At 34.2% G+C, this 25834-nt stretch overlaps 1 protein-coding gene across 2 annotated transcripts; it reads left to right on the forward strand.

The window, feature by feature from the left end:
• The first annotated feature begins 1872 nt into the window (after window positions 1–1872).
• Window positions 1873–23104, forward strand: LOC145242579 (uncharacterized). Of its 2 annotated transcripts, XR_013862769.1 has the most exons (3): window positions 1873–2003; window positions 17168–19106; window positions 22422–23104. XR_013862769.1 is itself a non-coding variant. In XM_080105672.1 (2 exons), exon 2 carries the CDS (start codon window positions 17859–17861, stop codon window positions 19053–19055), a length of 1197 nt encoding a protein of 398 aa, XP_079961798.1. In that variant the 5' UTR covers window positions 1873–2003; window positions 17168–17858; the 3' UTR covers window positions 19056–22375. The 2 variants fall into 2 exon arrangements, 1 of the variants encoding a protein (XP_079961798.1); XM_080105672.1 differs by lacking the exon at window positions 22422–23104 and having other exon boundaries at window positions 17168–22375.
• The last annotated feature ends 2730 nt before the right edge of the window (window positions 23105–25834 follow it).

The following is a 25834-nucleotide window of genomic DNA, read 5'->3' on the forward strand; positions in this document are numbered from 1 at the left end:
AATTAGACAGAAAAATACTCCCTTTGGGTTTGTACTTGCACAAACACTTGAAAAAGTTGTCAACAAAAACAAATATATAACAAGTAAATATTTTCAAAGGCTAGATAAGTTACTTTTTCTACCTAATTGGATAATTTTTAGTGTTTTTATTGAGTTTGTACTACTGTATATATATAGATTCGAAAAAGTTGTCAAAAAATAAATGTATAACAAATATTATCAAAGGCAAGATATGTTACCTTATTACCAAAATGGATAATTTTAGGTTTTTTAATGTAAAATGTTTATTCGTCTTGAAAAACACAGCGTTTATTGCTATATTTAAAAATTACAAATGGCGGCAGACTCTGTGTTAAACACGTTAAGCAACTATACAAAATACTGCTAAAAACCACCGATTACATGTCTGCCTATATCACGGTAACATATATTGAGTGTGTTCCTGGCTGTATTTTTTATAGTTTTTTAGTTTTAGCTCATTTACCCAAACTTAACATGTTCAACACAGTCTGCCGCCATTTGTATTTTTCAAATATACCGATAAACACTACATGTTTTCGAACCGATTAAACATTTTATACTAAATAAAAAGACTAAAATCTTATCCAGTTAGGTAGAAAAGAACTTTTCTTGCTTTTGATAACATTTATTTGTTATATTTATTTTTCGACAACTTTTTCGTTTGTGTTTTTAGTAATACAAACCCTTTTTATTTACTGTAACGTTTAGTCGGCTTGAAAAACAGTGTTTTATCAGTGTACTTGAAAAATACAAATGGTGACGGACACTGCTTATGTTAAGTTTAGGAAAATGATTTAAAACTAAAAAACTATACAAAATACTGTTAGAAACCCACCGAATATGTCAGCCTATTTCACGATAACATATAATCAGTGGGTATCTGACACTGTTTTGTATAGTTTTTTAGTTTTTAACTGATTTTCCTAAACTTAATGTATTCAACAGAGTCCGCGACCATTCGTCTTTTTCAAATACATCGATAAACACTGAGTTTTTCGAGACGATTAAACATTTTACATTAAATAAAAACACTAAAAAATTATCCAGTTAGGTAGAAACATAATTTACCTTACCTTTGCTTTCATTTATTCATTTTTGGACAACTTTTTCGAATCTGTGTATAGTAAACCCCCCCCCCCCGCCCAAATATTAATTAAAAGCTCACAGGTTTTAATACAATAATAAAAAAAAAACTCTGTTTAGTGTTTCAACATTTTAGCAACGTTCTGCTTAATCCACTGAATGTTGGTCGAGCCCAAGCCATGATTGACGATAACTCCCGAGGATCCGAATCCAATTCTGCAAGAGTACCATTTTTTTTCAGTTTCGTTTTTTTTTTTTTTTTTTTTTTTACTTTTTGGTTGTGGATTGCTGTACTAAGAATATAAGAAACATGTATTTTCTCTTTTTATCAGAATTTTCCATTACACCAAATTGAGCTACAGCAACGCGTGGCAGGATACAGCTAGTATATATATATATATATATATATATATATATATATATATATATATATATATATATACACACACACACACACACATATATATATATACACACACACATATATATACACACACATACACACATTTGTGTGTGTGATAGTGTGTGTGTGTGTATCACTGATACACACACACACACACACACACATAATGTGAGGAGTGAAATTAATTTTTACCGAGTTTAAATGTTGCTAATAAATGACAGGTACTAAGTGTGATTTAAAGGGTCAATAGGCAACAATGATTTTTTTTAATAAATATTTTATATTTTAAAATATCCTTTTGTCCGGATGATAAAAAAAACATATCTCATTTGTTTACTTGTTTGTTTTTAGGATAATAAATATGGCAGAAACTGAAAATAATTAAAGATTTATTATTTCAAATTTTTTCTTTCCTGTTCTGGGTTGTCTCCCCTTTATTAATATGTCGGTCACCTGGTTTGCCTCCGTTTTCACTCCCTGGTGTTTCCCGCATAAGGTAAGTGTTTATATTAACAACCAAACCCACAATAGGCTACAGATCGTGGTCAGTCCCAATGTTTAGGACACCTGGAATGTCTGCTTGGGTTCAAGGACCCATTTGCAATAAACCAGGACTTGCTCTTCATTAAGCGCAATTATATACAAAATAAAAAAATAAATAAAAACTACTCTCAGACAGTCTACGTTTTTTTGTCCGACATATCATGACACAGTTATTTTTTGTTATGATTTCGAAAGCCCCCCTGACAATAAAAACGGTTAAAACGATATCAAATAATAATCGCGAAGGACTTTGATAGACATAAGAAAAATATTTAGTGTTTAAATTTTCTTATTTATACCCTTTAAAATGTCCGGATTGTTTTTCTCTTATTTATAAATTTAAAAAAAATGTAAAGCTTTATCGGAAGTTTTTGCATTTCTGACATGACTTGTGAAAAGAAGAGGGAAAGATATTTGAATTTAATTCTATAATTTTAAAAACAAAAATGGAAACTAAATTAAGAACCGTTGTCTAAAATAGGTTTGAGTTAAAGAAGTTAAATTATTTACCTTCGCGTAATTAAATAAAGACGCGTTTTTATTTTTACTTCGGATTTTTTTTTCGTTTCGTTTGTTTCGTTTTCCTTTTTTTATAAATGCCCCCCCCCTTTTTTTCGGTTGCAATTCAAAAATAAAAATATTTTTATTATTATTATTATTATATTCATAATTTTTAAAGACTTTTTTTTTTTAAAAATTACAAAAAATGTTCAACATTTTAAATATAAACCTGTAAAGTAAATAAATAAATAAATAAACCTCTACTTTTGAAAAGAAGGCCAACCTAAATTTTTAAATATTTAAAAAACAGAAACCGAAAGAATTTCATTTGTTGTTTTTAAATTAATTTCTCAAAAAAAAAAAAAAAATGTTTTAATTTTTTTTGTTCAAGTTGGAAATATTTTTTACTTAAACCAAAGAATGTATGCTTTAATTTAATAGCAAACAAATTGGGATTATATTACTTTTGTGCTCGATCACTTTTAAAATCGCTCCAAATTTTGACAAATTAATTACCTGCATCAATTAATAATTACCTTTTAAAAATAAGAAGAAAAAAAAAACGAAAAAAACAGGTGTTTAAATTATTTAAAAAAATAAAGTGCTTTTACCTATATTTTATAATAAGAAAAAAAGCGGTAAATTTTTAGATTAAGTCCACCTCCACAATTTTCTTTTAAATGACGACTTTTATAGGTTTTCGACTGTGCTGAATACGGAAATCGTATTAAAATATTGCAAAAATAAGTAGTTAGCGAGATATAAAAAGTTGTATTATGCATTGTATTCTTTGGCGGCCATCTTTTTTACGCGCGTGCGCGCGCCATAACAAATCTACGCGCGTAACAAAGATGGCCGCCAAACGATACCATGCATAAAACAACTTTTTATATCTCGCTAACTACTTATTTTTGCAAAATTTCAATGCGATTTCCGTATTCAGCATAGTCAAAAACCTATAAAAGTCGTCATTTAAAAGAAAATTGTGGAGGTGGGCCTAATAAAAAAAAAATACCGTTGAATTTGATTTTTGTGCGTTAAATTTTTTAATTTCCAATATAATTCCAATTTTCAAATCTGTGAAAAATTAAATAAACTTTACGACGAAACTCGCTTAAACACGTGATTCGCTCATTGTTTATTATTTTTGTTTTTTAATTAGTTATTTATTGTTTGTATGGTTACGAGTTTAATGTAAACTTATCTTTCTTTTTTTTTAACAATTAGGTCAAATAAATAATTTTTTAAAATTTTGTCCGTTTTTTTGTTTACTAAAACTGTTCACAGTTTAAAAGTTTATTCAATCACATATTCTAATCTTTTAACGTGAAAAAAAATAAGAAAGAAACTAGATAAAATTCGTTTCGTTTCATATTTTTATAATAGTGGCGCCGTAGAAAAAATTTAGTTCGGGTTAGTTTTGAAGCACAAAAGAACCATTATACTTGACTTTGCGTCTAAATTTGGTGCTTATGCACTTATGTTACCGTGCTATAAAATTTTAAAATAGTATTTTCAAGTTTTACGATATCTTTTATTATTGTTATTATTATTATTATTAGGTGAAAATACAGAACATTTACAAAACACTTTCCTCTCCATGTTAAGAATGGCTTTCTAAATAATAACATTATTTCAGCACGGTAACACAAGTGCATAAGTATCCTGAATTTTCATTCTAGTAAGAAATTGTATTTTTATTTCCCCGGGGACAAATTTTACTTTATTGTTGTCTAACGAGACATGTTGGAAACTGTCCAGGCAGTCTTGCAGAATACGGACCGTGCTGAAATAATAACGTTATTATTTAGAAACTCCATTCTTAAGATAGGCATTTTTTTTTTATTCTTCTTTACTTTATCTAATGATTTAATAAACATAAACACCGTAAAAATTTAATTTGACTTGAAAATTTTATTTTAAAAATAGCACGGTACGTATTCTGCATAAGTATCGCTGTTTAGTCGACATGCTAAATATATAAATTCATTCTTAACATGAGGAGGGGAGGGTGTTTTGTAATTATTCTGTACTTTCACTTAACAATTTACTGTAAAACTTCAAAGTACTATTTAAAAAATTTTTTTAAAAAATAAACAAAAACGCAGTAACATTTCTGCATAAGTACCGGTCAATCAATTTTAATTGGAGTCAGAATTTAATTTTGGTGCTTATGCACTTTTGTTACCGTGCTTAACGTTATTATTTAGAAAGCCATTATTCTTAACATGGGGAGGGGAAGGCGTTTTCCTCTACTTAATTTAATATGAAAGATATCGTAAAACTTGAATTTAACTTGAAAATACTATTTAAAAAAAAAAAAAAAAAAATGCGCGGTAACATAAGTGCATAAGCACCTTAATTTCGAATTTATGAATTAAAAATGACATGGTAAACAAGGCACCGGTAAAAATGGCAAAACTGAATAAATAGGTAAAAATGGCACGTTGACAACCGAAGTTAGAACCGTAGGCACCTCCAACAGTCACCACAGAATTAAACTCCCCCCCCCCATATATAAAACGATTTAACTTTATTATAAACTAGGGGGGGGTACCCGGCGTTGCCCCGGTATTTAGAGGTGTGTGTGTTCGGGCGGGAGGGGGTGTTAATCAAAACATAAGAATAAGCGAAGTAAATATTAAAAAAAAAAAAATGTTAAAACTTTAAAAAATCGGGAAAAAAAAAAAAAACTAACGTAAGGCAAACGAACGATGTTAAATGTAAAAATGGGAAAAACAAAAAGAGAAAACGCGAATGTGATGGAAAAATAAAACAGAAAAAAGAACGTTAAAACTTCTTTAAAAAAATCTGAAAAATAACCCCCCCCCCCCAAAAAAAAAAAACGTGAAAAATGGCTTAAATAACCCTATTTCAATGTTCAAATTTAAAAAATCGAAAATAAAAAAAAAAAAAGACATCTCACACCACGATTCGAACCCAAAACATTTAGATAATGAGGCCGCGCTCTAAGCAACTGAGCTAAGACGACGTCGACGAAATTGTTGTTTTTTTTTTTTTAAATATTTAAACTAAATCATGTTCCGACGTCATTTGTGCATACATAGAAGCGAACTTGTCATGAGAGGATGGTTTTTGCTGACCCCTCCATGTAAAAAACTGATGATCTTAGGGTGAAGAAATTGTTTTTGGCCAATTTTTCGATATTTTTCGGGCGAAGGTTTGAACTTTAAAATGATACCAATCTTGTGAAAATCCGTGACCCGTGTCGAAAGTTTTTGCGAGACATACAAACACACATACACACATTTTTGCTTTTATATATATAGACTAGCGGAGGGGGGAGGGCGGGCGTTGCCCGAGTGTTTGTAGGTGTGTGGTTGTTAATGAAAACCTAAGAATAAGCAAAGTAAAAAAAAAGAAAACATAAAAACGAGGCCGGGGGGGGGGGTAATCAAAACATCGAAAAAAAACAATAAAAACGAATGTAAGGCAAACGAACGATGTTAAATGTAAAAATCGAAAAAAGAAAACAGAAAAACGAATGTTAAAACCAAAAGAAAAAAAACGTGTGAAAAATGGCTTAAATAAGCCTGTTTCGATATTAAAATTTTAAAAATCGGTGGATACCTGGGTGTTTTTTGGTGAGTGTGGTCGGTCGGGGGTGTTAATAAAAACCTAAGAATAAGCGAAGTAAGAAAAACAACAGAAAAACGAACATTACGTTAAAAATGGCTTAAATAACACTGGTTCAATATTTAAATTTAAAAAATCGGAAAAAAAAAAGACATCTCGCACCACAATTCGAACCCAAAACGTTTGGATAATGAACCAATGCGCTAACCAATTGAGCTAACACGGTGTACATGAAATTTAGTCAGTTCTTCAACTATTTAAACTAAATCAGGTCATGACGTCATCTGACGCATGCGTAGAACCGGTCGTCGTCATGAGAAGACGGTTTTGTTAATATACCAATGTTTATAATATTATTAATCGTTAAACTGTGTAAATCTTAAAACTTAACAAAATCATAACAAAGATTAATTATTAATTGCAGTTTGAAGAAGATAAACAAAGGTTGTAAAAAAATCATTAAGTGGTTTCTGCTTTTCCATTCTTCGTATAGTTAACAGAAGTCTGATGTCACGGAATCATGCGCTCCTTTTTTCACAATTCTTCACATTCGGTTGGCAGTGTCTATAGAACCGTTCAAGAAGTGCAGGTTAAACTCCCATTCCTCTAATTTAAAATAGGACTAAGCCCAAACACAACAGACTTGCAATTATTTTTCTTTTAAAGTAAATAAATGCTTTAAAATAAGTGAAAAAACGAAAAGCTTATTTAGGTAGGTAGAAGAGTAACATATCTTGACTTTGATAACATTTATTTGCTGTATATTTTTACTCTTTTACAGGGAAACAGCTTAACAGTCAGGGGAAACAGGGAAAGTCTAGCAGTCTGAGGGCAGCAACTATTATAATGGGTTTTCCAACATGTACGGATGTTGCATCCCAGCACTTATTTTACAAGTACTTCCACAGTTAACAGCAAAATTTCCCCCCTTCACTTGCTGGAAAACTTTCTGCCTTAATACAAGGTGCCTTCAATAAATTTCTAGACTTTTTTGTACACGCATTGAAAATTGTTGTAGACTTTGAAAATTCAGTACTCTTGAAATTCTTATGAGATGACTGACCAGTTTTTATGATTTCAGGTTCACATGAACAGCTACAGCAGGAATTGGAATACACCCTATTAAAGCTTGATTATAACAGATTGTGAATTTCTAAAATGCAATCCGGATGTGAGGACATTTCAGAAGAACGATATGCAATAAAATTCTGTTTTAAATATGGAAAAACAAATGCCGCAGAAACGTATGGAACACTTCAGACTGCTTTTGGACAGTCTTGCATGAATTGGGCATTAGTTTTTGAGTGGCATAAGAGATTCAAGGAAGGCAGGAAGTCTATGAGGGATGATGAGATGTATAGGAGGAGTAAGGAAGTCAGAACATCAGAGTTGATTGGCCGAATAAAGAACTTCATGGATAAGAACTGTCGTGTGTCTAGAGAGACAATGAGTGCAGTTTGACGTCAGTGTGGAAACTGTATACACAATTATTCACAATGAACTAAAGATGCGGAAGATTTGTGCGAATGCACCAGTTCACAACTCCATCCTTGTCACAGACTATTTAACCAAGATGGGCATAAAGATGGTTCCTCACCCTCCCTAGAGTTCAGCTCCAAACCTTGCTCCCTGTGACTTTTGGTCATTCCCTAAGCTCAAGGAAAACCTTAGAGACTGTTTTTATAAGACAATTTTGGAACTAAAAGAGGCTGTGACAAGTATCATTGACACGTTCACACAAGAGGACTTCCGTGAGACCTTCCAGAAGTTGTTGGAATGATGCAAGTGCATTGCAGCCGGAGGAGATTACTTCGAAGGTTACTAGAATTTCATGTGTGTACTATCAATAAAAATGCCCATACGAAAAAAGTCTGAAAACCTATTGAAGGTACCTCGTAGCTTCTTTCCTTGAACTGTTTGCCTTTTGAATTCCCTCTTTCCTCCCTCTTTGTCACTTCCAAAAATTTAAGTGTAATGTAAACAAGCATCTTGCTGCATAACTCCCCGCTTAGAATGCCCTCTTTATATCTAGCCTCTAATTAGATTTTGTTGGCCAGATGCCTTGTTTGGGTTGAATAAAACTAAAAGAAAATTCTGCACTCTACAATAAAGATAGATATATATTTGTATATTGGGTGGGGGGGGGGGCTGCCTGGTCGTAAAATATGTTTAAATATATTTTATTTCATGCAGATTTCATATTTTTTATTACACAGCCATTTCTCTATTGAATATTATATTGTACCTAATATATAGTACTTATTTCAAAAGATTAGAAGAAAAAAAAAATGACTTGGGTACCATCAGCTAGAATTGAAATCAAAACATTTAGTGCTCAACACGCATTCCTTACCGTTTGAGCTATCAACAGATAGATAAGATTTTAAATGAAACCACCTCAAGCTATGAATGAATTTGCGCATGGGCAGAAGTAATAAAAATATGTCAGCAAGTTGAAAAGAACATTTTGCATTTCAATTTGCGGATATATTACTGGACGCGTTATTCATCCAAACAAAGATTTTACTCTTTATAAACCATTCTTGGTGTATGGTTATTATTTCCTGTTAATTTCAGTGTTATGTGACTAATAGTTTAAGAGTTTATCGGTTAAATATTTTCACACAGACACGCATGCATACATCTACTGTTTTATTTATATAGATAAATAACTATAAATCTATGCCGTGATGCAAAAAGTCAGCAGGTTGAAAACTTGCCTTTTTCTAACCCTCAGACAAAACCATTTAAAGTGGTAAAGTGAGGGGGGGGGGCTAAATAGCAAGTCAAAACTGATATAAAGGAGAGGCAGGGTATGGAATATATTCCGGCTTTGGTGTTAGTGTTGGTATTAGTCGTAATTTTACGTGTTAGGTCCCTAATTGGTAAAGAGTTTAGGTTTTTTTTTTGTTAAAATCAAAATGGTGGTCGTTCTCCATGATGTGACAAAATATGGCGTTGAGTGTATTGTTGTTTTTTACATCTCTTTTGTGTTCATATATTCTTTTATTTAAATTACGTTGAGTTTCTCCTACGTATATTCTTCCACAATCAAGGCAGGGTATGGAATATATTCCGGCTTGGGTGTTAATGTTGGTATTAGTCATAATTTTACGTGTTATTTTTATTTTCTCTCATAAAATGTATATATGTATATAGACATCTAATTTACATAAGGAAAACACGCTGCTTTCCCCCATCATTATATATAGCCCCAAATCTTCCGACTCTCTCGTCAATGACCATCCCTCTTGAAAAAGCCCGCATAAATCCGGTGAAACGTTGAGTATTCAGGTCCTTTTACCTCCATTTTATTTCATGTCGTCGGATTTAATCCAGCTCAACAATCATATATGTATATTAGTGTTGGAATGATTAATTGGAATCGGAAAAATCAGAAGATTTGAAAATATTGGATCATTAATCAGAATTGGAAAAATTGATGCGTGTTTTCCGATGCCAAAATGATTCTTTTAATTCTCTTGTTTTTATTTGTTTTTGTTTAAGCCAAAATCTTCCATTGCTGTAAATAATGATAAAACAATCAATATTTATTAATCGGTAATTGTATCAAAATCGGGAATTTAGCACAGAATCGGTAATTGTATCAGAATCAGGAAAAATATTGGAATCATCCCATCACTAATATATATATATATATATATATATATATATATATACACAAAAATTGCAAAAAATATGTTGTTGAACTTAAAACTTAGTGCATGTGAAGAAAAAAGGCTATAGTCGATTTACGCCAGGTCAATTTCTTTTTTTTTTCAATTTTGACCCCTTAACAATTTATTTTATCAACTAAACACCAAATTGAAAGTAAGCTACATGTCCAAATACCTTATATATCAAATTTCAACTCTGTAGACAAAATATTCAAAGAGGAGTTTGGTAGAGATTTCTCACACACACACACACACACACACACACCAAAAAGCTTATATATATATATATATATATATATATATACATATTTACTTCTGTGTGATAGAACATATCCATCTGAAATTCTATGCAATTATGCAAAATATAGAAATCATGCATGAATGGAATTCAGCATAAAAAGTGAAATAAAACCAATCATCTAATAAGAAACCATAAAAAATGTAATTAACGCTTGTTTTTCAAAGGAATATGCAAATTCGTTAACTTTCATATGAGCACTTACATCTCTATGACTGAGTATATTAAAAAGTTTGAATAATTTTTAAATAAAGTAGGTTTTTAATCTCAATGTCAGACTGTAACCCCCCCCCCCCCCAAAAAAAAACTCAACTTTATACATATATAGATTTATGAAAACACTGGTGAAGCATAATGTTTTTGTTTTGTCATTTTTCATTACGTAGTAATTGTGTACAGGGCTCAACTTGTCAAATGGTTGTGGAAAAATGGCGGTAGGGGATCATCTATTATATAAAGGAGAAATGTCTGTTACTGTGTATGTATGTATATCTTGCTAAAATGTTCGAAATCCAAAGCGAATAAGAATGATTCCGGCACTGTCTTAAAGGACAAGGACTCTGATGCATAATAAGTGAACTTTTAGAACAAAATATTCAGTTCGTTTACATTAACGAACGCAGAATCTGATGGGAAAGTGGGGGGGGGGTCACGTAAAATCGTTTCATTTTAAACGATTTCACCGAATTTCCATTACTTATGATTACTGCATTGTCCAATTGACTACTGTACACTCTTTAACCCTTATCCTCGAGTGGCCTTTGGGCCTTGATAAGTGGTGATGCCTATGTAAAAAAAAAAAATCTGCGCATGTGTGAAGCGTTTCACCTCTTGGATACTTTAGGTACATAAATTTGCAATGTCGTGGTATGACTATCGCCATAGCTGAATAGATTAGAAGGTCGTCTCAGAACTATTAGTTTTTGCGTTTGAGTTCGCACCCACATTACGGCAGACGTTTCATTTTTTATTAACATATTTTTGAAAATGTTTATTTCTGTAGGCTTTTGCATTTGAACAAAGATGAAAGAATTTTTAAAATATTTTTTTGTTTTGTACTTTGTATCATTTATTTTGCTTAAAACAAATAAATCAGGAATTTTTTTATCAGCGATTAATTAAAACAAAAATCATTTTTCTTATTTCGATTTTTTTTTTTTTTTTTTTTTTTTTTTTTTTTTTTTAGTGGCGGTGATTTAGCTGAGGATTGATTGAAAGATCAGATGACTATTAAATGCATGAATATTATTACTAGGGCTATGACAACAGCATATTCTTTTCATTGTTTTGACACTCGAGTATATATCCAACACAATTAATCAACCGAGAACCACATCACTCTATATAAAAGCATATAAGATATCAACGGATATACACTCGAGAGTCAAAACAATGAAAAGAATATGCTGTTGTCCTAGCCCTAATTATTACTTACGTAAATCACAAATATTTTTTTAAATTGTAATTGCTTTAAACCTTTTTTTCACTGACATGCTCCGGCTTCAAATTCGTAGCAGTGGGTTGACATCAATGGATTTTATTTTTCTTCAAACTGATATAAATTATTGCACAAAAAATATAATTGAATCATAACAAAATCATTTAGCAAGTGTAGTCAAACACAACTTCATTTTTAAAAATTTTTCTATATATATATGGCCCAGGTAGCACCGGGTACCTCTGCTAGTCAAGTATAATTCTTGCAAAGTTTTGGAAGCATGCAATTATAAAGGATGCCGTTTTCAGCAGCCAACAAGTGATACAGGCAGTTCTGTGCTTCACTAGATCTCGGCGTGAAAAAAATGTTTCCGAAAGTTGCGAAAGCTGTATTGTTTTCTGGCATTGTAGGCATAGCAGATGAGCAGGTGTTGGACACATGGAGCTCAGAGTTGTTGTTGGCAAGATGAGGGCAAAACCAGAAAGACTCTCGACTTGAAGTCTGCAATAAACGGCGTTAGGTGAAAATTGATTCCTCATCCGTAAAATGACTTCTGGTGAGATTTTCAGATTCCGTGTGATTCGGTAGTTTTATTTTCTGTATACTTCACTGTTAAGAAATGATAAAACTATATTCAACTGTTAGCAAGAAATAAGGTATGCATAGTATAGTACCAAAACAAAAACATTTTGTTGTCTTGCTGAAAGAAAATAAAACTACCTATTTGATTATTTCCCCTTAAAAATACAAAATGTGGTTCTTCTCTGAAGTTTGAAAATTGAAATATTGAATTTCAAATGGAACCAATCGTATCTACTAAATTGTCATGAAAATATCCAAAATTTACAAAAAAAAAACGATATGGTAGAAAATTTATTTTTGTATGAAAATAGTTTGCGAAGACAATTAGCGAAAATTTTGCTAAATTGGTCAACGGTTTTCAGTTTTCAGAAAAATTTTATCTCCCTTTTGTTATGATTAGAACTCTCTGGTTTCTTTCTTTTTTTTTTTTTTTTTTTTTTTTTTTTGCAAAACTTAATTATGACAAAACCAAATGTTTTATACTTTTTTGAAAAATAAAATAAAACCTATTTGATTATTCTCCTTTAAAAATATGAAAGTAACGATTGTAGAGGAATTAATGCACAATAAATTAACACAATTCGTACACATAAAAAGTATATCAATTTTATTGAAAGCAGCGGGTATAGGGGACTTAAAAATTTGTATGATGGAGTTGAGCCTAAAATATTTCAGTTGAAATAAACTCAGCAAGTGTCAGACCCCTCTGATTGTGTAAGAATAATTCAGCTTGTGTGTATTTTTTTTTATTTCCAATAAGTTTTTTTTTTTTTTTTTTCTTTTTTTTAATCAATTTTTACCCCAAACAAGGCATAGTGCCACTTTGAAGTAGGGGGCTACTATCGGGGACATAATTTGCAGGGGCATTATGAAGGGAGACGAGTAGCCAGATGTCTGTTCACATTACACTTGAACTTCTGCATGTCAGTACAGTTGGGAAAGCAGAATTCCGGAAGTCTAGCAGTTCTAGCAAAGAAACTATTGAAGTTAGAAGGCTTTCTTACACCTAGGGATCTCTACTGTGTAGGAGGTGGGATTTAGCTGCTTGTCGGGTTTGTCGGGGTTATTTACGTCGAGGGGGTACAAGTGCTTATAGTTCGTCAGAGCATTCACTATTAAAATACTTCTAGAACAGGCAGAAGGATGCAACATCTCATCGATGGGACAGAGGCTGAAGCTTAGATGACAGTTCAGGACCTATCGGGTTGGCGACTCTCTTTCGAACCCTGTCAAGGAGTGAGAGGCAAGTAGCAGATGCACCAGCCCAAATGTGACAACAATACTCCATACATGGGCGAATGGTGGCTTTATAGAAGTACAGGATACTTTCAGGTGTAAATAGCTTTCTAGCACGGTAGAGAGAGCCCACCTTCTTTGCAGCAGCCTTGGCAATGCTCTCAATGTATCTGTTCCAACTCGTCCCCTGTGAACGTTAAGCCAAGAAGTTTAAAAGAAGGTAATGTGTTTTTGGCCGTTGGTATTGGTAGTAGAGAAGATTTCTTGTAATTATTGAAGGAGACAAGCTTCTCGCAACGTTTCGGTCAATGTAACCTCCGATCTTCCTCAAGTGTATCTTGTTAAACTCTGGAATTTTTGATAGAATTTCAAATGAGTTCAGCAGAAACATTCTTTAGTTTGATAGGATACACCTGAAGGAGGTCGGAGGTTACATTGACCAAAACATTGTGAAAATGACATTTATGATGAGAACAGTAGTCCGAAGAATCCAAATAATATGAATAATAAATCTTCATCTAAAAAAATTAAGAAACGTAAATTGGCAACACTTTTTTTTAAAAAAAATTTGGGTTTGTATTACTGTACACATAGATTCGAAAAAGTTGTCAAAAAACAAATATATAACAAATAAATGTTATCAAAGGCAAGATAAGTTACTTTTCTGCTAAACTGGATATATTTTTTGTGTTTTTATTCAATGTAACATATTTATTCAGCTCGAAAAACGTACGATGTATTCGAAAATTCAAGATGGCGTCTCACACCCTCTTTAACACTGTAAGTTTGGGAAAAGGTGTTACAATTAAAAAACTATACAAAATACTATTAAAAACCCGCCGAATATATATCAACCTATGTCACGGTAACATATATTGAGCGAGTTTTTAACAGTATTTTATCCGGTTTTTTATTTATAACACCTTTTCCCAAACTTACCGTGTTAAAGAGAGAATCAGACGCCATCTTGAATGTTCCAATACATCGGTAAACACTGAATGGTTTTCGAGCTGAATAAACATGTTACATTGAATAAAAACACGAAAAATATATCCAGTTTGGTAGAAAAGTAACTTATCTTGCCTTTGATAACATTTATTTGTTATATATTTCTTTTTGGACAACGTTTTCGAATCTGTGTACAGTAATACAAACCCAAAAAATTTTGAGTTTTTCTTTACACAATTTAATTGCTGGTAGTTTGAGAGAGGATAACCAATTTGTGTGCAAGAATTGCAAGACAACAATCTTCGCCTGTCGGAACGATGAATACGATCTGATCATCCTTAGGATGACGAATGACACATGCTGCGAGTTTGTTTAAACTGAAGCCAGTTTACGCAAAGCCAGTCTCCCTCTCTTGTCCCAACCTGTCTGATCCATCAGTAGGACAGAATTAAGACAGCTGGAAGCCAGGTGAGATGCAGGAGCTACTGGAAATGTTGACATCTTCCTACATACAGCGCTTGGTATTCTCAACTGCTCAACCATCTAGTACCAGCCAGGCTCAACATTGATTAACGTTGGTGATCTATCGAGAATTTTGTGACAAGCGAGCTGGATGAGAACTCTGATTTGAAAATGTATATCTAGATTGCAAAGCTTGAGGTTGTCTAAGATTTGTTACTATGGCAGCACAAGATGGAGCCGGTGCTAGTGTGGTTGCAAGAATTAAGAGTGGATGGAGAAAGTTAAGGGAACTTCTGCCATTTCTAACCAGCAGAGTGTTACCATTGTCACAATCATGGGAAGAGTTTATCAGACATACGAAGGGCGTGCAATAAGTAATGCCCTGACCCACTTCCCATAGCAGTAGAGCAACGAAACTTGGCACAGTTATTAGTTTTTCTCTACATAGGAACCACCCAGAGTTATGCATTTCTCTCATCATTTGATGCAGCTCTGGAGACCGTTTTTGTAGAACACCCCAGATTGGTCCTCCAACCACAACGTGACTTCAGAAATCAAGGCTGCGTCATCTGGGAAACACTTTCCTTTCAAAAACAACTTCATGGCTGGGAAAAGATGAAAGTCAGAGAGTGCAAGGTTAGGAGAGTAGGGAGGATGGGGGAGATTTCATAACCACATGCCCGTGCTTCTGATCTGGCAACATGCGAGTTGTGGACCGGAGCGTTGTCCTCCAGGAGGAGGGTACCTTTGTTGATCTTGCCCCACCTCTTGATTTTGATAGCTTCCTTTAATTTCCTCAAAAGTGAAGCATAATAGGTTCCTGTAATTGTGGTACCCTTTGCCAGGAAATCTGTCATCACTACTCCGTCCTGGTCCCAGAAAACTGTGAGCATGACCTTGCCAGCGGAGGGCTGCACCCTTGCCTTCTTTGGAGGTGGTGAGTCCAAGTGCTTCCACTGCATTGACTGGGCTTTGGTCTCTGGATCATAGTGATGGACCCAGGTTTCATCCTGTGTAATCAGTCTTTTGAAAAACTTTGACTCCTCTTCTTGGCACATCTCCAAATTCATCCTTGAGCACTCGACGCGTTCTCGCTTCTGGAATGGTGTGAGCAACTGACAGACACCTTATGCATATGCAAATGGTCATGAATGATAGTTTCCACAGATCCTGTACTAATCTTGACATCTTGGGCTATTTGGCGAATAGTAATGCGCCGATCTTCCAAAATGGCAGCCTCAACTTGACGGACAGAGGCCTCATCAATGGCAGAAGGGGGGGCAACCAGGTCTGGGAGCTGTTTCCACAAACTTCCCGGCATGTTTGAATTCACAATGCCAGTGTTTTACAAGGTCATATGATGGGGTATTATCACCATAAGTTTCTTTCATTTCATCAAGTCTCCTGTGGTGTGCGTCCTTTCAAATACAAAAACCGGATCACTGCTCGACATTCAACGGGCTCCATTTCACACCTGACTCAGTTCAAACACCTGTAAAACAGAAACTACAATTACTTCAGAGCTGTAATTTGCCACATAACCCGTAGAGATATAAATCATTGCACATGCAAAATTTCAGCTAGATCAGACAACTGGAAGTGGGTCAGGGGCATTACTTATTGCACGCCCCTCGTATGTACACAGTGTGATGATTAGGATTATGACAAGAGAATATTCTTTTCATTGTTTTGACTCTCAAGTATATATCTGACACACTTAGACACAGTTAATCGATCAAGAACCACGTCACTCTATCTAAAAACATATAAGATATTAACTGATATATACTTGAGTCAAAATAAAAAGAATATTCTCTTGTCATAGCCCTAGTGATGATGTATAGATATGAGACCTGGCTAAGTGAGAGTTAAGGATATGCGTTGCATGGAGAGAAATGATGCGAGAATGATACAATGTGTTCTAAATGTGAGTCTTAAAGACAGGCTTAGATCTGATGACCTCGTAATTTATTTACGTCCTTAATTCTATTCGCTATAATATTCTGCTCGTTTCAATGACATATTTCTGCTTCTAGAACACGTCCATGTGCTTTCCTAGAATCTCACACCTACCAATATCTGAAACGGGGAGATGAAACTTTCAAGTCATTATTGCAGAAGTTCAATCATCTTAACAATGCAATTTGCAATCCCGTATGATCCATTTGGGCGGAATAAAAGAATAGGAAGCATTACTTTTTGAACGCCGCTTATACATCACCTCTAAAGTCTTTCTTTTATTGTCACGTTTCAATTAACCAATCATGGTTCAGTATACATCTTTCTCCTTCCTCTCACATATTTCTAACAATACCAGTAAATTAAAAAAAAAATGTAATTTTTTTCTTTTCTTTTTCTCTTTTTTTTTTTTTTTTCAGATGCAGAATTTATGTACCTGTTTGTCCGATAGGATTTCATCACATCTGATTAGTGTGGATCTGTTACCTTTGGATTTGCTGATAAATCTCCACCATTAATTGAAAAAAAAAAAAATATATATATATATATAACCAGAATTTGATTGTTTTAAAAAAAGGCAATTATTGAAAATTGTAAGCTGAAAGTCACAAGCGTCTATAAGAAAGTGGCTGGAATAAGAAAGGACAAAGAAATGAATTAGTGAATACAACATAAAAACACGTCTGAATATCTGTAGAGTGAAAAAAAAAACATGCCGACTTAGAAATATGTATACATAAAAAAAAATGTTTCCTTCAAGATGTCACAATTAAGACACTGAGAAGCTAATAAATATATTAATCAGAAATATAATTCAGTTCAAAGGCAGGAAAATTTTTTAAAAAAACAACAACAAAAAAAACAATTGCTCGATCGCAATATATAAAGTTGTTGCCGTTGGATGTATTTTAGAAACAAAAAAAGATTTTTAAATACCAGTAGGAATAACTTGTAAACAGATGCAATACATTATGACTTTTGTGTTGTCTTGCAACCAACAAAAACACTTGAAAACTGAAACATTCATTAATCTTTAAAAAAAAAAAAAAAGTTAGACCAAAAAAATTTTTTTAAGTGAGGGGGGAAAATTTCTTCCTTACAACCAGCATCATGGATACTACGATGTATACAGTCGACCAATCACAGTTGAAACATCAGGACAGCTTCACTGAAGAAATTCCACAGGATCCCGACATGAACAACCCCGCTCCACCCATCATGAGGGCGATTCCGGGTGACTTTGGAATGGTACGGTCCACTCCAAAACGTGACAAGCCGTACAAGTGCGGTATCTGTCGCAAGGGATTCACGCTGAAGGCCTACCTGAACCGTCACCAGCTAGCTCCTGAGGCAGGGAAACATTTTAATTGTCCGTTTTGCGCAAAGGTTTTTCCGCAGCGTGACCGCCTTGACAACCACACCCGAACTCATACCGGGGAGCGTCCATTTGAATGTGACATTTGCCACAAGGCCTTTTCCCAAAAGTCGCACCTCAACACGCACAAGTATGTGCACAGCGGCATCAAGCCATTCCACTGTGTCCTCTGCGACCGTGTCTTCTCGCAGAAGGACCACCTGACGAAGCACCAACGGACCCATACAGGGGAGAAACCATTTCACTGCAACGTATGCATGAAGGCGTTCGCCCAGCGCACGCACCTCAAGAAGCACGAACTGATCCACTTGAACGGCGGAAAGCCACGAGGCGGAGGCAGTACAGGAGGCAGCGGAATGTGTACCGGTGGGGTTGGGTCTGGCAATGGTGGAGGGTATTGCTGCCCGCAGCAACAGCAGACGCAGCAACACCACCACCACCAAGACCAGCCTCCGCAGCAGCAATCACAACACCACCACCACAACCAGTCGCATCACCACATGCAGAACACGACATCGTCGTCTTCGCACATGTCGTCATCCTCATCGCCTTGCGCCGCCTGCTCACCATGCGGCCCCGGGTGCCAGTCACCACCACCCCCATCTTCTTTGCCGCACAGCCGTCAAAACAACTACTGTTCCGGCCAGGGGATGGGCAACTGTGGCTACAGCAACACCAACTCTTCGTCGTCGTCCTGCTCGTCGCCCTCACCCTCTTGTTGTTCCATGCAGATGGGCCCAGATTCGGTGCCCGATTGCTGTGACTCCTCTTGGAAGCACGAAATGCCGTACTCTTCAAATTGGAACTCTAATCAGAATTGGTCGAACCCGGCACCTCCGCCTCCTCCCCCGCCTCCTCCATCGTATGAGATGGGGCAAAGCAAGTGCGAGAGCCAGGAAGCCGTGCATAATATTCAGACGTTGATGCAATGAATCGATACGAATTTCCAGAATCTCTCGTTTGAAAATGAAAGTCTTGCTACGGTAAATTTTTTACCCTAGAATATGTCACAAACAGCGAAACACCTTTTTAAAACCGCTTCCGTTTTCTAAGATGCCCATCTATCTTAAAGGGAGACATTAAAAAATCAGTAAGTGTGTGATCCATATGATGGATACTCTAGCGGATCATGGAATCAGATATGCTGTCTTTAATACCTCTTTCTGTATCTGTTGTATTTAATTACTCATTAATACCGTGGGGAAAGGTATGAACCTATCACATCTCCTCAGTTACAGATAAAATAACACCTTGCATGCAATTAATTGTATATTAATAATCATTTTCAATAGGTATATTTTTAATATTAAATATGATGAAAAGGGTTGATATGCCATAAAATGGACAGACCAAATTAATTTAAAAACATTTCTTTATTTTAGGAAAGGTAATTTACTTGAAGCATTATGTGTAATATCTACTTATATATAACAGGCACTTTGTCTGTATATGTGTGCAAGCTTGTTCCCTGTGCACACCAAAATGGCTGGGCTGAATGTTTTGAAATTTCACTCAAATGTACTTTGTGTCTGGGGGTGTTCTTAGATAGGTTTTGTGTTGGAATGCCTCTGATAAGTTTCGATAATCGAAAAAATCTGATTGAAGAATGAACAGTCTGATTTTAACCAAAGTTAACACCCTGATACAGCCTAACATCCCAAGTGCATTTGACGAGTTTTATCACCGCACAATCAGAAGGACCTGGCATATGAAATAAACTGTCGGTTCTTTGATAAGACAAAAGCACGTCCAGAGTGAATGTTTTTGTTTTAGAGCACAATTGAACCATGATACACAACTTTTGCATTTTCAACTTTAATTCAAAAGCCATGGTATAAAAATAATTTTATAATATCAACAGTAGGTTCTCCATGATTCAGTGTAGACTACAATATATTGTAGAATAAATCACTGTGAGGAGGTATAAGATTACTACATCAGTGTTTCTGATTCAAAGAAATCTCCTTTGGTTCGTTTATATCTTTTCATGACTTCCAAACCTTCAAAAAAGGCCTCTTTGATAATTCTCTTGAACTTGAGGAGAAAAAAAAAATTTAAGCACACTCGAAGTAGTAATAGTTTCTTTATTAATCTAACAAGCCCTCAGGTCCAATGCTTCTCTATGCTTTTATAGCATTAAACGGAACGGATGACCTATACCATCCCCTTGACAAGATGCTGCTAGTCTGTCATTGTTAGACTTCCACCTAATGAAATTGTGTGTGTGTGTGAGAAACGGTACTAACTCTATTTGGGTTTAACCATCTTCCTCCAAAGGAGGAAGTTCTATGGAAGTATGAAATTCACAAGCGGTCCCCAGTCGCATGTATATCCCTGCTAGAGGAGATGACGATGTTAGGTTTTTGCAACTCTTGCGATGTCCTCCTACATACGGCACCTGGAATTATCAAATTCACCGCCCATTTTAGTAATGACCAGGCTCAACGTTGCTTAACTTCGGTGATCTGACAGGAACCGGTGTGTCAACATGATTATGGCGTACTTAATGAGATGAAAGATGAAGAACCTCATAAGAAGATTGAAAATGATGGAGGTGGATCAAGTTTGAATAATTGTAGATACGATTCATGACAGGAATCTCTATTAACATTAGATTTGAGGGTGCTTATTTAGAATTGCAGGTGATTAAAAAAAAATAAATAAATATATAAAACTCTATAATGTACATATTCATCATGAACGAAGATGCTTTATTCCAAAAATCACATAAATTAGTCAAGTAATTTTTTTTCTTTAATCAAGAAAATCAAATTTCATGATTTTTAGCGATTTAAAAAGTTTTGATTATTTTGAATACAAACAAAGTCTCTGTAGTCGAATTGAAATTGTCGCCCTTGAATTTTGGCAAGATTTAAACAATATGGCCACCCCGACCTCCTCCCGGCTTCCTCATAAATTTGATTGTTTTTTTTTTTGTTTTTTGTTTTTTTAATTAAAAAAACAAAACTACTTAATCAAATTACATGATTATTGGAATATGACATCTTTTGTGACAAGTACATACATCATAAAGATTTTTCTGTATTTTTTATTTTTTTGTTACATTAAGTGTAATTCTAAATAAGTACCAATTTGAAGATAATACTGCTGCGAGAAAATGTCTTAAACATTGGTACTGATGAAAAATACGGATTATGCAAAAATAATGTTATTATTTAGAAACCTGTTCTTAATATGGGGTGAGGAGAGCTTTTTTTTTCTTTTCTTTTTTTTTTAACTATTCTGTACTTTCATCTAACAGTTTGATAAACAGAAAATACTGTAAAAATTGAATTTAACATGAAATTCGGATCTAAAAAAATTGTAACATCCCCTCTTATGAAGTTACATAAGGACCCCTGATCTTCAAAAATTTTCTTAAAACTCTGCTCGTATCGTCTCGTACTTCTGGAGGCATCACATTGAATCTGGTATGCTGAAAACGAATAACAAAACTCACGCAGGCAAGAAGGACAACGGATGCTTGAGTTCTATTTTACGAAAGGTTAATTTCACAAAGTTTACAGACTTTTTACATATATGTACACGTGAAGTTCTTAGTAAGTTTTTAAAAGTCTCAAATCTCTCTTCTCTTCGGAGATAGCAGGTTGGAGGAGAGGTCACGTCTCAGGGAGCGGTGTTGTTACTTTGAGTTCCGCGCACAAACTGTGGCTGGAAACTGACTAATTTCGCGCAGCACTAGCATTAATAGGAGTGTCAGTGTTCAGGGTGGAAAGTTTCCTCAGCCAATCAAATCATCCCCCACACTTACGGAAAACCCCAGACTGCGGGTGTGAAATCCAGCCTTGTCGCTAGCTTGCAATCTGAGATTCAAATCAACATCAATCTCCCATGACCCCCATGGGTCATCAGCTGGCAGTTAGAACACCTGGCACTGAGTTGGTCGGTGCCAGACAATTTCTTGTCGTCAATTTTGAATAACAAAATATATATCTCTGATTTCCAAACAATAAGCAAATATGTCTATTCCGACAATGAAATAAAATATATATTTATCTTCTATTTTAAATCTTTGGGATACCGCCGTTATCTGGGATCTATTAAAGTAATCTTAGCATAGTTATGCGGTCCCCAATGAGGGGCAAACCGCTCCCTCAGGTCGATCATGTCACAGATTAGTACAGTCTATATAATGTATAAGTACCCAATTTCTATAACAATCAATTGATTGAAAAATGTTAATTAAAGAGTTAAAAAGATTAAATAAACTTCTTAACAGATATTTAAAAAATTAAACTGTAACAATGTTAACATTTTTTTTTTTTTTTTTTTTTCAGATGTAAACAAAAAAGTTCTAGTTACAAGAAAACAAAATATGAAACTTCTTATAACCGAGTCAATTAAAATAATTGCAATGATCATGGTTTTTTAAAAATAAAAATTGAGAACAAGTTAAATGTTTTTTATTATATCAAAAAAAAGGAAAAAAGATGGAAGAAGCAATGTATGAAGCAAAAATGACTATTTAAAAAAACGAAAATGGTACTTGTGCAGTTTACGGACCATGCTGAAACGAGGAAACTATTTAGAAAGCCATTTTTAACATGGGGAGGGCTTTTGAACTATTCTGTGCTTTTTTGCCTAACAATTTAATAAACAAAGAAAAATGTGAAAATTGAACTCAAATTGAAAATCCTATCCAAGAAATAGCGTGGTCCATATTCGGCATAAGTACCCAAACGTTAATGAACTCGACTAAATTATGATTGGGATATAAAATCTGTACCTGAGTGAGATACTTTATTAAAAAGGTGTTTTGACTTTACTCGGCATATTAAAAAAAATATTACCTTTGCAGAATGCATCATCAAAAAAAAAAAAATCCAAACCATTCATCATTTCAATAATCAAGTATATAAACAAAACCCATGACCATTAGTATGTATAACAACGCCCCCGCCCCAAATACAAACAATATAGTTACAAGCCTTAAGCTTTTTTTTTTTTTTTTTTTTTTTTTTTTTTTTTTTTCACAAAAATGAGGGTCTGATAACTTTTTGATCCTGGTTATTTTCCTAAGACTGACTCGATCCTCAGTTCTTTTAGGTATACCTTTTCTGCAGACACACACTATGGGTGAATCATCTATGCCCAGCAAAACATGGCCAGCTGTTCAACAAACAGGAATGCGATGATATTTACGTTTTGGACTGTTTATTCCTCATCATCGTTACTATGACTTTCTCCATATTTTGTGTACAACTGTGTTCTCTGGTCTCCTTCAGGTGATGTTAGTTGTAGGCGTAACCTTTTGGAAATTTCACATTAAACCTTTTTATTATATCCACTGAAGTATAATGGTCTCATTCCACTTTGTATAGCTTTTAGAGGTACTTGTCCAGAATTCACCCTATCTGTATACCTATAACGTTAATTTTTTCTCGTTCTGACATCGATATCAAAAGTCCATATTTTCTATTTAAAAATCATTAAAACGAACTTTATAATATATTTGATCATTAATATGCAAGCGATTATATAAATGTTAACTAATTTGCATATACCTTTAAAAAACAAGCGATAATTAATTACTTATTCATTTTTTATGGTTTCTTATTGGATGATTGATTTCATTTCACTATTACGTTCAATTTCATTTATGTCTAGTTTCTACATTCTGCATAATTGTAAAGAATATAAGATGAAAACATTATAGCATATATATATATATATATATTATATAAAAACAATGAAATCAAAGGAGATGCAATGTTTACCTGATATGAGTGATGGTAAACTTCAATCTATATATATAAAAGCAAAAATGTATGTTCGCTTTTTGTGTAGTCCGCAAAAGGATTTTTTTCGGTGGCTTTTCGAAGCCATCGCTCATTTTTAAAACTTTTTATATCACGTCGAAATCATAATATCTACGAGTTACGAACGGGGGTCGCGTGTGTATTTAATTTGCCCGACTTTGAAAAGCTAAATATTCAACATTTTTCGATCAGCGTGTGTAGATTCACCTTTTTCGTATAATAAAAGCGAAACTAATACGAAGGTTTTTGCATCGTTCTCAGCGTCCAAAAGCAATCAGCTTTGATCAATGCGGTTTTTTCCTTATATCAGACAATTGCTATTACATTTGGACAATCCCCTTTCAATGGAGAGCTGGTCCCCCCCCCTCCCATCATCTTGGGAAAGCCCAAACTGCTCCGCAGTAAATGAAAAAAACGATCCCGCAGTGAAACAAAGTAAAGAAACGCCAAAAAACTGCCCTGTCATCGTAATGCTCCCACGATGACCTCATTAAGCATTCACCTGTCAATCAAACCTTGACTTGACACTCACTTTAATCGCTATTACATTAACATTGTCGCTGTAGCGCAGGTGTTCAGGCTCAGTCTATAGGCCTCAAGGCTCTAGGTTCAAGCCCACATGCCACCAACCACCCATCTTTTTTTTTTTTTTTTTAATCACTATCGTTAAGTTTCCTTTTTGTTCTGATCCCCCCCCCCACACACACACACAACTACAAATCCACGGGCAATGCCGGGTACCCCCTCCCCCCAGTCTAATATAAATACCAGTATCTATATATAGATATTTTAATCCCAACCAAATAAAAAAGCTCAATACACACACACAATAGAGAGTAGAGCTTATGATAAGAGAAAAGAAATTAAAACTGTAAGTTGAAATTTACAATCAAATTTGTTTGACCGAATAAATATATATATATATATATATATCTACTTAATTTACTCACATAAAATTAATATACGAAAGTATACATTTATGCGTAAACTTTAAGTATTTACTTCAAAAGTGCTCAATACGTAGGTAGAGCTAGTTAGTAAGTTATAAAATGTATATGGCGATTAAGCTACACTGAATATTCCGCGTTTCATCCACTCTAGGATTCTTCAGGCTTATGCGCATAAGCCTGAAGAATCCTAGAGTGGATGAAACGCGGAATATTCAGTGTAGCTTAATCGCCATATACATTTTATAACTTATTTTCACAAAATCAAGACAACAAAGGTTGGATTGATAGCAACAAGTAGTGTATTTTTATTGTTCGTTACAAATGTTTCCCTTGAAAATATTCACAAGAATGGCCTCTCATCAGACATAGGGAATAAACACTTTTTTAATGAACAATATGGAATCCATTTCCCTTTTAAGGAAAACTATGCGATGAAAGATTGACCGACATTTCTTCCTTCAGAGGTTTTTCCGTTTTCTGTTTGTTAAGGATTTTTTATATCTATCTATTTTCGCATCTGTATTTTTAAATGTTGCAATCGATTATTCATTTATCCTAGTAACTAGTTACCTATGTTCAGTTAATTTAGGTTATTACTATTTTTCTCCAAGTTATTAATTTAAATTTATCTATTTATGTATTTTTTATTTTATTTTTTTCTCAATATTTTACATTCCTACCATATTGTTTTGGTTCTGTGTTAGTTTCTTATCTAGTGATTATATTGGCGATTTACAATTATATATATACATACATATGATGGTTGCAACGTCTTGTCAGACAAGTGCCACTCCCTGAGAGACTTAAAGTCTATGAGCCCAAAAATGACTTCTATTGCTACAGGACCATTTTAATAGACAAATGCCTGAGGGAGTATCTATACACAGATGATGTTACCGAGTCTTAGCTTTGTACGACAACTAAGTCTCTCTCTCTGTTTAAAATGTTGAGATCCAGCAACAAGCAAGAGCAAGATAGCCA

Source organism: Euprymna scolopes, chromosome 21, assembly GCF_053919585.1.
Source record: "Euprymna scolopes isolate OS-2025 chromosome 21, ASM5391958v1, whole genome shotgun sequence".
NCBI classification, from domain to species: Eukaryota; Metazoa; Mollusca; class Cephalopoda; order Sepiida; family Sepiolidae; genus Euprymna; species Euprymna scolopes.

Coding starts and splice junctions, on each gene's coding strand:
- LOC145242579 (XM_080105672.1), top strand. CDS start 17,859: ATGGATACTACGATGTATACAGTCGACCAATCACAGTTGAAACATCAG.